Source organism: Dunckerocampus dactyliophorus, chromosome 9, assembly GCF_027744805.1.
Source record: "Dunckerocampus dactyliophorus isolate RoL2022-P2 chromosome 9, RoL_Ddac_1.1, whole genome shotgun sequence".
In the NCBI taxonomy this organism is placed as follows: Eukaryota; Metazoa; Chordata; class Actinopteri; order Syngnathiformes; family Syngnathidae; genus Dunckerocampus; species Dunckerocampus dactyliophorus.
This window is the reverse complement of record NC_072827.1, coordinates 6597980-6610000: the sequence shown is the minus strand read 5'-3', so window position 1 is coordinate 6610000 and position 12021 is coordinate 6597980. Positions and strand designations below refer to the sequence as shown.

Here is a 12021-nt window from a genome sequence, read left to right as displayed (position 1 = left end):
TAATTTATTTATTTTAAACCCTGAAGTATATTGAAGTAGCGAGGTGATTTACAATATAGCCAAGCTAATATACAACAATAGAACAATTACAAGATAAAACACAAACATATAAAATGTGTGAATTTTATTTTAAAAAGTAAAAAAAAAAAAACAAATCAAGCAAATGATCATGAATAACTACGATAAGAATGAAAACTTTATTCACAGTTCATGCGTGGCTCCGTGTATGACAGAAACAAACGTTTCAGACAAACATTACCTCAAATGACTGAAGTATCGATATTTTGAGTAATTTGTTTTTGAGCATGAAGAACTGGTATCGGAAGTATCAATTTTCAGTATTGATCTGCACGTCAGTATTCTCTGGAATAAGACAATTGAACTCGAGGTGAGATACCTTTTTGCGTTTTTGTAAATATTCAGCTCCTCAGTACTTGTCTTCGTGGCTTTCACACATTGGGTTTAAACAAAATTGTTACTCTATAAAGCTTTAGTTTTGATTATTAGCTAGCCTACTATATGGTTGTCTAGATGCTGGCAAGAAATTCCAGTTGGGGTTGGTTGTCACATACACAGTACTCATATACTGTACAGTGGTGTGGAAAAGTGTTTGCCACCTTCCTGATTTCTTTTTTTTTTTGTTTGTTTTTTTGCATGTTTGTCACAATTAAATGTTTCAGATCATCAAACCAAATTAAATATTAGTAACAACACAGCTGAACACAAAATGCAATTTTGACGTGATACTTTTTATCAAGGGAGAAATAAAATCCAAACCTCCATGTCCCTGCGTGAAAAAGTGATTGTCCCCCTGTAAAACCATAACTGAGATTAATTGAGATCTATCAGCCTGGAAAAGGTCATAAAGACATTTCTAAAGCTTTGGTGTAACAATGGTGTAAACATGGAACAGTGATGAACCTTCCCAGGAGTGGCCGGCCAACCAAAATTACCCCAAGAGCGCAGCGACGAGTCATCCAAGAGGTCACAAAAGACCCCACAACAACATCAAAAAAATTGCAGGCCTCAGTTAAGGAAAAACACTGAGCAAAAACGGCCTACATGGTTCCAAAACGGAAACCATTGCTGAACAAAAAGAACATTAAGGCTTGTCTCAATTTTGGGAAAATACTCTGTGGTCTGACGAGACAAAAGTTTAACTTTATTACATCTGGCTTAAAAAGTAACACATTTCTGAAAAAGAATCTCGTACCAACCGTAAAATATGGTGGTGGTAGTGTGATGGTGGGGGGCTGTTTTGCTGCTTCAGGACCTAGAAGACTTGCTTTGATAAATGGAACCATTCTACTGTCTACTAAAAATCCTGAAGGAGAATGTCCGGCCACCTGTTCATGTCCCCAAGCTGAAACCAACTTGGGTTCTGCAGCAGGACAATGATCCAAAACACACCAGCAAGTCCACCTCTGAATGGCTGAAGAAAAACAAAATGAAGACTTTGGAGTGGCCGAGTCAAAATCCTGTCTTTAATCCAATTGAACCCTCCAATGTGGCTGAATTACGACAATTCTGCAAAGGTCGTCATCATCATGATGAGTGGGCCAAAATTCCTCCCCAGCGCTGTAAGAGACACATTGCAAGGTATCGCAAACGCTTGATTGCAGTTGTTGCTGCTAAGGGTGGCCCAACCAGTTATTAGGTTTAGGGTACAATCACTTTTTCACACACAGCCATGGAAGTTTGGATTTTTTCTCCCTTAATAATAAAGTTTCATGTAAAAACTGCATTTTGTGTTCAGTTGTGTTGTTGTTGACTAATACTTAAATTTGTTTGATCTGAAACATAGAAGTGTGACAAACATGCAAAAAAAAAAAAAGTCAGGAAGGGAACAAACACCACTATATATAACATATTCAGTAGGATGGCTGTAGAAAATTTGTGAATATTATTAAGAATAAAGTTTAAATATTTGTAAAATTAACCCCTTCAGACCTGCATTTTTCCTGCTAGGCAAAAAAAAAAGCTTATTCCACTCCCACATAAAATTGATATGTCATGTTTTTATATGTTGTTTTTCATGCACACACCAGTGGACATCAGGAAAATATGGCTGTAGCGTCTATACACTCGCTGAGTCTTGCTGGCTTTCATGCAATTGGATGTGAAACGTAATTTCTTGATTGTGATTGGTTCATTAGAGCCAATGATTAACCAGAAGTGCTTACATCATCCAAATCAGGTTTTTATTAATTCAGAGGATGGAAATATGTCATGTCCACGAGCGCATCTTTTTGGTCCGACATGTTAAAAAAAAAAAAAAAAAAAAAAAAAGCGAAATTGATACTAATAGGTTTTTTCCATCTATATCACAAAGCTGAGATACTTTTTTTTTTTTTTTTTTGGCCCTTTTTGGAAAAAGTTTGGACACCCCTGCAAAGGAGTCAAAAGTGTGCCAACCAACCCCTATCCCACCTACATATCTAATGCATGATTTCTGTGTGAGGAACAGCGTGTATACACAGCACTCCAGTATTTGAATAACGCTAAAAGAGGACAAAGTGTCATCTCCTGTTGCAGCAGCTGTTCCCTTAACGTCTACACACAAATACCGGTGAGCGCTATCAAAGATTTATGACTAAGTATCCATAGAATGCCAAAGCTAGGAAACGGATGTGAAAAATATTGTCTGTAGTAAGTAAGTAGTGTGTTTCTGTGTTGTTTGCATTGACTAGGTTGTAAAAGTATGTTTCCTCAGAAAGCTGCTTGGTTATTTCTGTGAGGGCCACTAACAATGCCGTTCCTACTCACCAGGGTGGCAAGGCTTCTCAGTTGTTTTTACTCCATGACAGCTGTGTGTGGGTTTTGATAGTACCAAGCTGAATTCTTCCTGGATGGGGTGCCAGGCTAAATTTAGAGAAGCACAGTTATATTGACTGCAGCTTCAGGTCTCACTGCCTTAAAGCTCCACATCCTCACGACAGGCCGGTCATATTTGCATTGCTGCACTTCAATCCGTCCAAGAGCAGAATGGACTCCCGAGGCTTGAAGGAAGATCTCCGCCTCTTCCAGAGCACCTTGCTTCAGGATGGACTCAAAGAGCTCCTGAATGAGAATAAGCTGGTGGACTGCATCCTGAAAGTGGGCGACAGGAGCATCCCCTGCCATCGGCTCATTCTGGCCGCGTGTAGCCCCTACTTCCGCGAGATTTACTTTTCTGAGGATGGCAGGGAAATGGTCAACAAGGAAGTGGTTTTGGAGAATCTAGACCCCGGCATTATGGAGGTGATTGTAAACTACATGTACTCAGCAGAGATCGACATCAACGACGATAATGTGCAGGACATCATGGCAGTGGCCGGTCGCTTCCAGATCCCCTCTGTGTTCACCGTTTGTGTGAATTATCTCCAGAAGAAGCTGACCGTGAATAACTGCATCGCCATCTACAGGCTGGGGCTGATGCTCAACTGTCCCAGGCTGGCCATCGCAGCTCGGGACTACATCGCCGATCGCTTTGAAACCGTCGCCAAGGACGAGGATTTCTTGGATCTAGTTTCTCATGAACTCTTTGCTGTGATCGGAGCGGACGGCCTCAATGTGGAGAAGGAGGAGGTGGTGTTTGAGACCCTTATGAGGTGGATCAGGAAAGACAAGGAGAACCGCATGAAATCCTTAGAAGAGGCTTTTGACTGCATCCGCTTCTGTTTGCTCCCGGAGAAATACTTCAAGGAAAAGGTGGAAAAGGACGACATCATCAATAGCAACCCGGAGATTGTTAAAAAAATCAAAGTGATCAAGGAAGCTCTTGCAGGGAAGTTGCCCGAAAAAAAAACGGCAGATGGGGAAGGTGAGGAGGCCAAGTTGCCCGGATACCTGAACGATATCCGCAGGTATGGCATGTACGCCAAAGACGTGGTGCTGATGATCAACGACACGGCGGCAGTGGCCTACGACGGCCGGGAGAACGAATGCTTTTTAGCTGCCATGGCCAAGCAGATCCCTCGAAACCACGTCAGCCTGGTGACAAAGAAGAACAATCTCTACGTACTGGGAGGACTTTTTGTAGATGAGGAAGACAAAGACAACCCACTGCAGTGTTACTTCTACCAGGTACTGTATGTTGTAGACACCAAATACACATTCAAACCGTGCAAATTTGCAGATTTTTGGTCAAATTTTTCTTTCTTTTAAATAGGCAGTTTTTTCAACAGAAAACACATCTCATTCACCCTAAATGCGCAATATAACTTATAAATATGTGATAATACAGGTAAAATGCACAGCATACATCTACCACAAAAGCCCACAAATAAAACTGCACATTCCAGAGTGGCCTTTTATTGTGGACAGTCTAAGGCACACCTGTGCACTAATCCTGGTATCTAATCAGCATCTTGATAGGGCACACCTGTGAGGTGGGATGGATTATCTCAGCAAAGGAGAAGTGCTCACTATCACAGATTTAGACAGATTTGTCAACAATATTTGAGAGAAATGGTGATATTGTGGATGTGGAAAAAGTTTTAGATCTTTGAGTTCATCTCATAAAAAATGGGAGCAAAAACAAAATTGTTGCATTTATATTTTTGTTGAGTGTATATATGTACAGTATATTACAGTATATTATTATTTTTCCAAATGTGTGTGTGTGTATGAATGTGTATGTATACAGGTATGTGTATATATATATATAGATATAAACACAGTATATATATATATATATACACAGTATATATACTATTATTAATAATGTATTTACTTTTTTATATAGTTGTATTATATTTTGTATTATTATGTCTTAATTTTAATATGTGTTTTTACCTATTTAATTTTTCGAACTTATTTAATTTTGAATTAAATTTTTATTATATATTATATTGAGGGAAAGGCTTCTTGAGATGTCATCTGTACTTCTGTGAAGAAGGTTTCGGACGTTTCGCTCCTCATCCGAAAAGCTTCGTCAGCGAACTAATAATAATAATAATAATAATAATAATAATATATTATATTGTATTGAATTTTTTAAAAACTTTAAAATCAAAGACAGTAGCTGTATCTTTTTAGTAGTCTATCTTTCTAAACGTATTGTCAATTTTGACAGAAAAGTGCTTACTTTTTTTCAAATCCAATCAAAAATGATTTCATGTGTTCATTATTTATTAATTAATAATTACTATAACAACTTATTTATTATTAATAAAATTGTTATTAAAATGATACAATACTTGTATAGTTAAACTTGCTCTTGGCACCTTGACTTCTTTCAAGTTTGTTGGTAAAACAATACAAGGTAAAAATGATGATAATCAAATGTCATATTATCATGATACCATTATACATGAATATGTTTTCACTGTTACAGGTGGCCCTATGAGGGTAACCATAACTGATGTGGCCCTCGGTCAAAACCAGTTTGACACCCCTGCTGTAAATTTGTCCTGTATTATCACATTTATAAATTGTTATAGACTTATGGTGAATGAATGTGTTTTCTGTGGAAAAAATTGCCTATTTAAGAAATAATAATAGGGCTGTGAATGTTAAATGGTGTGGTGTATGCAAGTACCTGTACAATAATCATTTCCGCCAATGTTTTCCAGATGGACAGTCTGGCTGCCGACTGGATAGCTTTGCCCCCCATGCCTTCCCCCAGGTGTTTGTTCGCCATGGGGGAGTTTGACAATCTCATCTTTGCAGTGGCGGGAAAAGACTTGGAGACAAACGAGTCTCACGACACGGTCATGTGCTACGACACCGAGTAAGCAGCATCCTGAGTTCTTATCAGGACTTGTGATTTTTTTCTTGAAAGACACATTCTTTCATGTGCTATTTATAGAAAAATGAAGTGGAGTGAAACAAAGAAGTTGCCCTTGAGCATCCATGGACACTGCGCGATCTCTGAGAACGGACTGGTGTATTGTATTGGTGGGAAAACTGATGATAAGTAAGTTAGGATTATTTCCTGAGTACATTTTCAGCAGGAATTGACTCCTGTTTGAATGTAAAACAGCAAAGCCGTCAACAAGATGTTCGCATACAACCATAAGAGGTCTGAGTGGAAAGAGGTGGCCTCCATGAAGACGCCTCGATCCATGTTTGGGGCGGTGATCCATAAGGGGAAGATCATCGTGGCAGGAGGAGTCAATGAAGGAGGCCTCACAGCCAACTGTGAAGCCTACGACTTTGCAACCAACAAGTATGTGCGCTTATATGACACTCTGCAGTTAATATTCATGAATAATGCAAGCTTGTGTCATCATTGGAAAATTGCGGCCTCGCTTAACAGAGGGTACAGACTTTAAAATTGCAATGATACCTTTAGGATTAAGACTAGTCGATGAGTAGATGGATGGATGGGGGTTAACAGCGAATGACAAAAAAACACATGTAACTCAGACGAGATCTCGTGAGATGAAAACGTCTTTCAGCCACATTGAGTTCTCATTTGGAGAAAAGCTGTATCGCGAGAACAGGGCATCCAGAAGCCAATCAGACTGTAAACTATGGAATGTCTACGATGAATGCTAATGCACGCAATAAGGAAGTGGCAGTGTCCAAGGCATTATTGGACGTGCATATTAAGTGCTTTATGCACACCTTGCAATCCAACCTACCTTGGTGTTCGCACTGACAGCAAGTGACATGTGGCTCTTTTTTCCATCGTAGTTGAACAGCTTCTTGCTACTTGCTGATGTTCAAGCAGAAGCTGTAGTAATTGTATATTTGATCAACTTTACCTAAGATTTGTCAGATCAACCCATCACTGAGCGCTTCTATTGACGCTCATTGCATTTGGCTCAGCACCAATTTTCAATCACCGGCGATCACCCTGTGTGTTTCATAACATACCTCATACATAGAAGATATCCGTGTTGACAATTTAGCAACATTGTCGCTCTATTTAGTGAGTAAGGTTACGCATATATATCCCCCCCGTAGACCCACCACCTGCGGGGGCAAGCATAAGGGTCTGGTGCATTGTGTGGTGGCGGTTGAGGGTGGGCGCCAGGGCGACCTGGTCTTTGGCGGCCAAATCTGGTTCTTGGGACATGGAATGTCACTTCTCTGGCGGGGAAGGAGCCCGAACTTGTGAGAGAGGTTGAGACATTCCGACTAGATACAGTCAGACTCACCTCGACCCACAGTTTGGGTTCTGGAACCAAACTCCTCGAGAGGGGCTGGACCTTGTTCTACTCTGGAGTTGCTGCAGGGGAGAGGCGGCTAGCTGGTGTGGGCTTGTTAATAGCCCCCCGGCTCGGTGCCTCTGTGTTGGAGTCATCCCTGGTTAACGAGAGGGTCATTTCCCTACGCCTTCGGGTTGGGGAATGGGTCCTGACTGTTGTTTGCGCGTATGCGCCAAATGGCAGTTCAGAGTACCCAGCGATCTTGGAGTCCATCAGAAGGGTGCTGGAGAGCACCCCAACTGGTGACTCCGTCGTTTTGCTGGGAGACTTCAACGCCCATGTGGGCAATGACAGTGTAACCTGTAGGGGCATGATTGGGAGAAACGACCTCCCCGATCTGAACCCGTGCGGTGTGGTGTTGTTGGACTTCTGTGCGAACCTCAGTTTGTCCATCACAAACACTATGTTCGAACATAAGGATGTCCACAAGTGCACATGGCACCAGGACACCCTAGGCCGCAGGTCTATGATCGACTTTGTGGTCGTATCATCAGACTGGCGTCTGGGGGAGGATATTGAGGATATTGAGTCCGAATGGGTTCTATTCCGTGCGCCCATTGCTGAGGCAGCTGATCGGAGTTGCGGCCACAAGGTGATCAGTGTTAGTCGTAGCGGCAAGCTCCGAACCCGATGGTGGACACCAGAGGTTAGGGCTGCCGTCAAGCTGAAGAAGGAGTCCTATCGAGCATGGATGGCTTGTGGGACTCCTGAAGCAGCTGATAGATACTGGCAGGCCGAGCAGCATGCAGCTTCGGCGGTGGTCGAGGCAAAAACTCAGGTGTGGGAGGAGTTCAGTGAGGCCATGGAGCATGACTTTCGGTCGGCCTCGAAAAGGTTCTGGCAAACCGTCCGGCGCCTCAGAAAGGGGAAGCCATGCCCGGTCCACACTGTTTACAGTGGGGACGGGGGCCTGCTGACCTCGACCGAGGATATATTTGGACGGTGGAAGGAATACTTTGAGGCCCTTCTCAATCCCACTGACATACCTTCCAAAGAGGAAGCAGAGTCTGAGGACACAAACGCAGACAGTTCCATCACCGTGGCTGAGGTATCTGGGGTAATCAAAACGCTCCCAAGTGCTGGACGAGTTTCACCCTGAATTCCTCAAGGCTCTGGATGTTGAGGGACTGGAGAGAAAGGTACGACCGTTAGTCGAACCTCGGCTACAGGAGGTGCAATGTGGTTTTCGTCCTGGTCGCGGAACACTGGGCCAGCTCTACACCCTTGCAAATGGTACTGGAGAGTACATATCTACATGTGCTTTGTGGACTTGGAAAAGGCATTCGACCATGTCCCTCGCGGTGTCCCGTGGGGGGTGCTCCGGGAGTATGGGATTGGTGGTGTGCTACTACGTGTCATTCAGTCCTTGTACAACCGGAGCAGGAGCCTGGTTTGCATTGCCAGCAGTAAGTCAAGCCTGTTTCCGGTGAACACTGGCCTCCGCCAAGGCTGCCCTTTGTCACCGATTCTGTTCATAATTTTCATGGACAGAATTTCTAGGCGTAGCCGAGGTGTCGAGGGAGTCCATTTCGGAGGCCTTAGGATCTCATCTCTGCTATTTGCAGACGATGTGGTCCTGATGGCCTCATTGAACTGTGACCTGCAGCGTTTACTGGAACGGTTTGCATCGGAGTGTGAAGCTTCTGGGATGAGACTCAGCACCTCCAAATCCGAGGCCATGGTTCTCAGTCGGAAAAGGGTGAATTGCTCCTTCCGGGTTGGGAATGAGGTCCTTCCCCAGGTGGAGGAGTTCAAGTATCTTGGGGTCTTGTTCACGAGTGAGGGAAGGTTGGAGCATGAGGTCGATAGGCGGATCGGCGCAGCGTCTGCAGTAATGCGGTTGCTGTACCTGACCGTCGTGGTGAGCTGAAACGGAAGACAAAGCTCTCAATTTACTGATCAATCTATGCTCCCACCCTCACCTATGGTCATAAGCTTTGGGTCGTGACCAAAAGAACAAGATCGCGGATTCAAGCGGCTGAAATGAGTTTCCTTTGTAGGGTAGCTGGACTCACCCTAAGAGATAGGGTGAGGAGCTCGGAGTAGAGCTGCTGCTCCTTCACATCAAGAGTAGCCAGTTGAGGTGGCTCGCACATCTAGTCCGGACGCCTCCCTGGTGAGGTGTTCCGGGCATGTCCAGCCGGGAGAAGGCCCCGTGGCAGACCTAGGACACGATGGAGGGATTATGTCTCACAGCTGGCCTGGGAACGCCTTGGTGTCCTCCCTGTGGAGCTGGAGGAGGTGGCTGGGGACCGTGAAGTCTGGGCTTCCCTACTGAGACAGCTGCCCCCGCGACCCGGACCTGGATAAGCGGAGGAAAATGGAATGGAATGGGTACGCATATAAGTGTTTCTTATATTTATACAGTTATTCCATAATTAAATACAAGCCATCAACAAAGGTGAAGAATTTGCTAAGCCGGCAAGGAGGAGTGAGCTCCTCCACAACACTGTGCAATGCACGTCTGAAAGCTGTAAAAAAAAAACTCCACAATTCAACCTAGTCCCTGACCCACAAAGCCAAGAAAGAAGAATTTGGACACAATCCTCCGTGGTCTTGCTGCACCACGCCTTCCTGGCAAAACATGCATGGGTGTCCAAACTGCGGATAGGGGCCATTTGTAGAACATGGTTCATTACAGAAATAAACAAGCAAAAACCCAGCAAAAGTGGGAAAATAGAGCAAAAAGGCACAATGTATGTACAAAAAGCTAAAATGTTGATACTAATAAAAACAAAGATTTGTCTTTAACTGTATATGTATGTATATGTTGTTTTTTTATTATAAATTGTTTTTTAATTTTTTTTTATTAATTCAATTCTCATGTCATCCTCCAGGCCCAATCTCATGCATCGTGTTGCCTTGTGATTTGGGTGTCTCATGACACCCCTATTAAACATGCAAGCTTCGGTGTGTCATCACTGGAAAATTGTGGCCTTGCTTGTACGGGGGTTACAGACTTGAAAGGTGCAATGATACCTTTAAGATTAACTCTAGTAGATGAGTGGATGGATGGATGGATGGGGGTTAACAGCAAATGACGAAAAAAAACCACAAGTAACTCGGGGTGAGTAAGTTACATTGGCGAGACAATAGCCGCCACCAGAAGTACTGTACAGAAACAGGAAGTAAGTGTAAAAGGAACAACAACCAGGAAGTCTCTCAATCCTAACGTGTGAGTCACATTTATGTCTTATTTTCTCTCATTATTTGTACTATATTGGGTAACAGCAGAGTAAGGGTGACTACAGTATAGGGTGGAAATTCACTTGTCACATTTAACCGCCATAAACAAGGGATTACACTATCCCCTTTAAATGCTATTATGCTGAATCTTTAAGTTATTTTTGGATATTTTCAATCAGTGTTTGCCAATCTTCTGAGGAAGTACTCATGATTATGACATATCAGGGTTGCAGTCAAATGACCTTTCTTCTTGTTCCAGGTGGTCACCATTCACAGAGTTTCCCCAGGAGAGAAGTTCAGTCAACCTGGTCAGCTGCGGCGGACTCTTGTACGCCATCGGTGGCTTCGCCATGGTAGAGAATGAGAACAAGGAGTGTGCACCTGTGGAAGTGGTGGACATCTGGCAGTATGTCCATATACAGTACATATCATTGTACATACATGAGTGCACACTCTGAGCTTGCTTGCACTCTGCTCACCTTCAGGTATGAAGAGGACAAGAAGGAGTGGACGGGGATGATCAGAGAGATGCGCTACGCAGCCGGAGCCTCCTGTGCATCCATGCGCCTCAATGCAGCCAAGATGCCAAAACTGTAACAGTACACAAACATCCCATTTAAATGCTGATGATGTATCAATGATTAGCATGTATCATCACAACATCACAGACCTTGTGTTTTTCATTCTGCTGCTTTAGAGACACTTCTTCATCTTTCCTTTTCAATGTAGGAGTGCATCCAAAAAGGATGTTCATACAGTACATTTCTGTTGCTACTCGATTCCGTCACTTGTCACTTTCAAATATTAAAATATTATTCCCAACTGTATTTGGTTTGGGTTTTTTTTAGCAACCTGGCAGAATGTCAGAATGCCCATCCAAAGTACACCAATAAGAAATCTGTAACTGGATTGGCTTCTGTTATTTGCTTTATAAAATGTATATAACACAGCAATTCATCTTTTACATTGAAAGAATGCAGTAATCCCTTGTTTATCGCAGATAATTGGTTCCCATGGAAGCCCGCTTCCGCCACTGAAAGAAAAAAAAAAATCACGATGGTAAATAATAATTGTGAGATTGAAAAATCGAAATTATGAGATAAAGTCATAATTATGGCATTAAATTGAAATTATGAGCAAAAATGTAAAAATTCCAGGATTAAAAAGTCCATTTTGAGATAAAAAGTCACAATTGAGATAAAAAATCAAAATTACGGGATTAAAAAGTCAAAATTATGAGATAAAAATTTGTAATTATGAGATAAAAAATTGTAATTATGAGATAAAAAGTCATAATTATAAGATAAATTAGTCAAAATTACAAGATAAAAATAATTCTGAGATACAAACTGCATGTGCCGCTTTCATCACATGCGCATGTTTGTATCTCAGAATTTCGACTTTTTATCCCATTAGGACTTTCCTGTTTCATAGTTAAATTAAATTTTATCTCGTAATTTCGTCTTTTTAATCTCATAATTATGACTTTTGAAATTATTATAATTATTTTATTATTGTGTGTGTTGTGCAAAAATGTTAAGTGGTAGTTGGGATTTTTTTTTTTTTTTTTTTACATGAAGTTGTATGACCTCCCCATCAGCAGTGTAGTGCATCAACAGTGACTCCCCCACCCCAATTCGTTCTGTGAGCCAAGTTCAGTTCTGAAGAAAGTAGTTCTGGCGAGTTGTTGGGTTCA

General features: G+C 42.3%; 2 protein-coding genes across 5 annotated transcripts in view; both read left to right on the top strand.

Annotated features, from left to right (window-relative positions):
- The window catches only part of bbs5 (Bardet-Biedl syndrome 5), an 11203-nt gene extending 11048 nt beyond the window's left edge, over positions 1 to 155 (top strand). The window contains exon 12 of the mRNA XM_054788469.1: positions 1 to 155. This exon is cut by the window's left edge and continues 970 nt beyond it. The gene's annotated coding sequence lies outside the window, so the exon portion shown is untranslated.
- A 153-nt stretch (positions 156 to 308) lies between these two features.
- klhl41a (kelch-like family member 41a) lies at positions 309 to 11152 on the top strand. Of its 4 annotated transcripts, none has more exons than XR_008572563.1 (6): positions 309 to 4065; positions 5556 to 5713; positions 5792 to 5899; positions 5966 to 6151; positions 9140 to 9473; positions 10585 to 10732. XR_008572563.1 is itself a non-coding variant. In XM_054788407.1 (6 exons), exons 1-6 carry the CDS (start codon positions 2986 to 2988, stop codon positions 10920 to 10922), a joined length of 1791 nt encoding a protein of 596 aa, XP_054644382.1. In that variant the 5' UTR covers positions 309 to 2985; the 3' UTR covers positions 10923 to 11152. The 4 variants fall into 4 exon arrangements, 2 of the variants coding, with proteins under 2 accessions (XP_054644382.1, XP_054644383.1); XM_054788407.1 differs by lacking the exon at positions 9140 to 9473 and adding an exon at positions 10811 to 11152 and having other exon boundaries at positions 10585 to 10731; XR_008572562.1 differs by having other exon boundaries at positions 5966 to 9473.
- Positions 11153 to 12021: the final 869 nt, after the last annotated feature.

What these genes read in the sequence shown, in the direction of transcription:
- klhl41a (XM_054788407.1), top strand. Translation starts at nt 2,986, where the DNA reads ATGGACTCCCGAGGCTTGAAGGAAGATCTCCGCCTCTTCCAGAGCACC. An exon ending in TGCAGTGTTACTTCTACCAG is followed by an intron (nt 4,066 to 5,555) that starts GTACTGTATGTT and finishes AATGTTTTCCAG; the next exon opens with ATGGACAGTCTGGCTGCCGA. An exon ending in TACGACTTTGCAACCAACAA is followed by an intron (nt 6,152 to 10,584) that starts GTATGTGCGCTT and finishes TTCTTGTTCCAG; the next exon opens with GTGGTCACCATTCACAGAGT.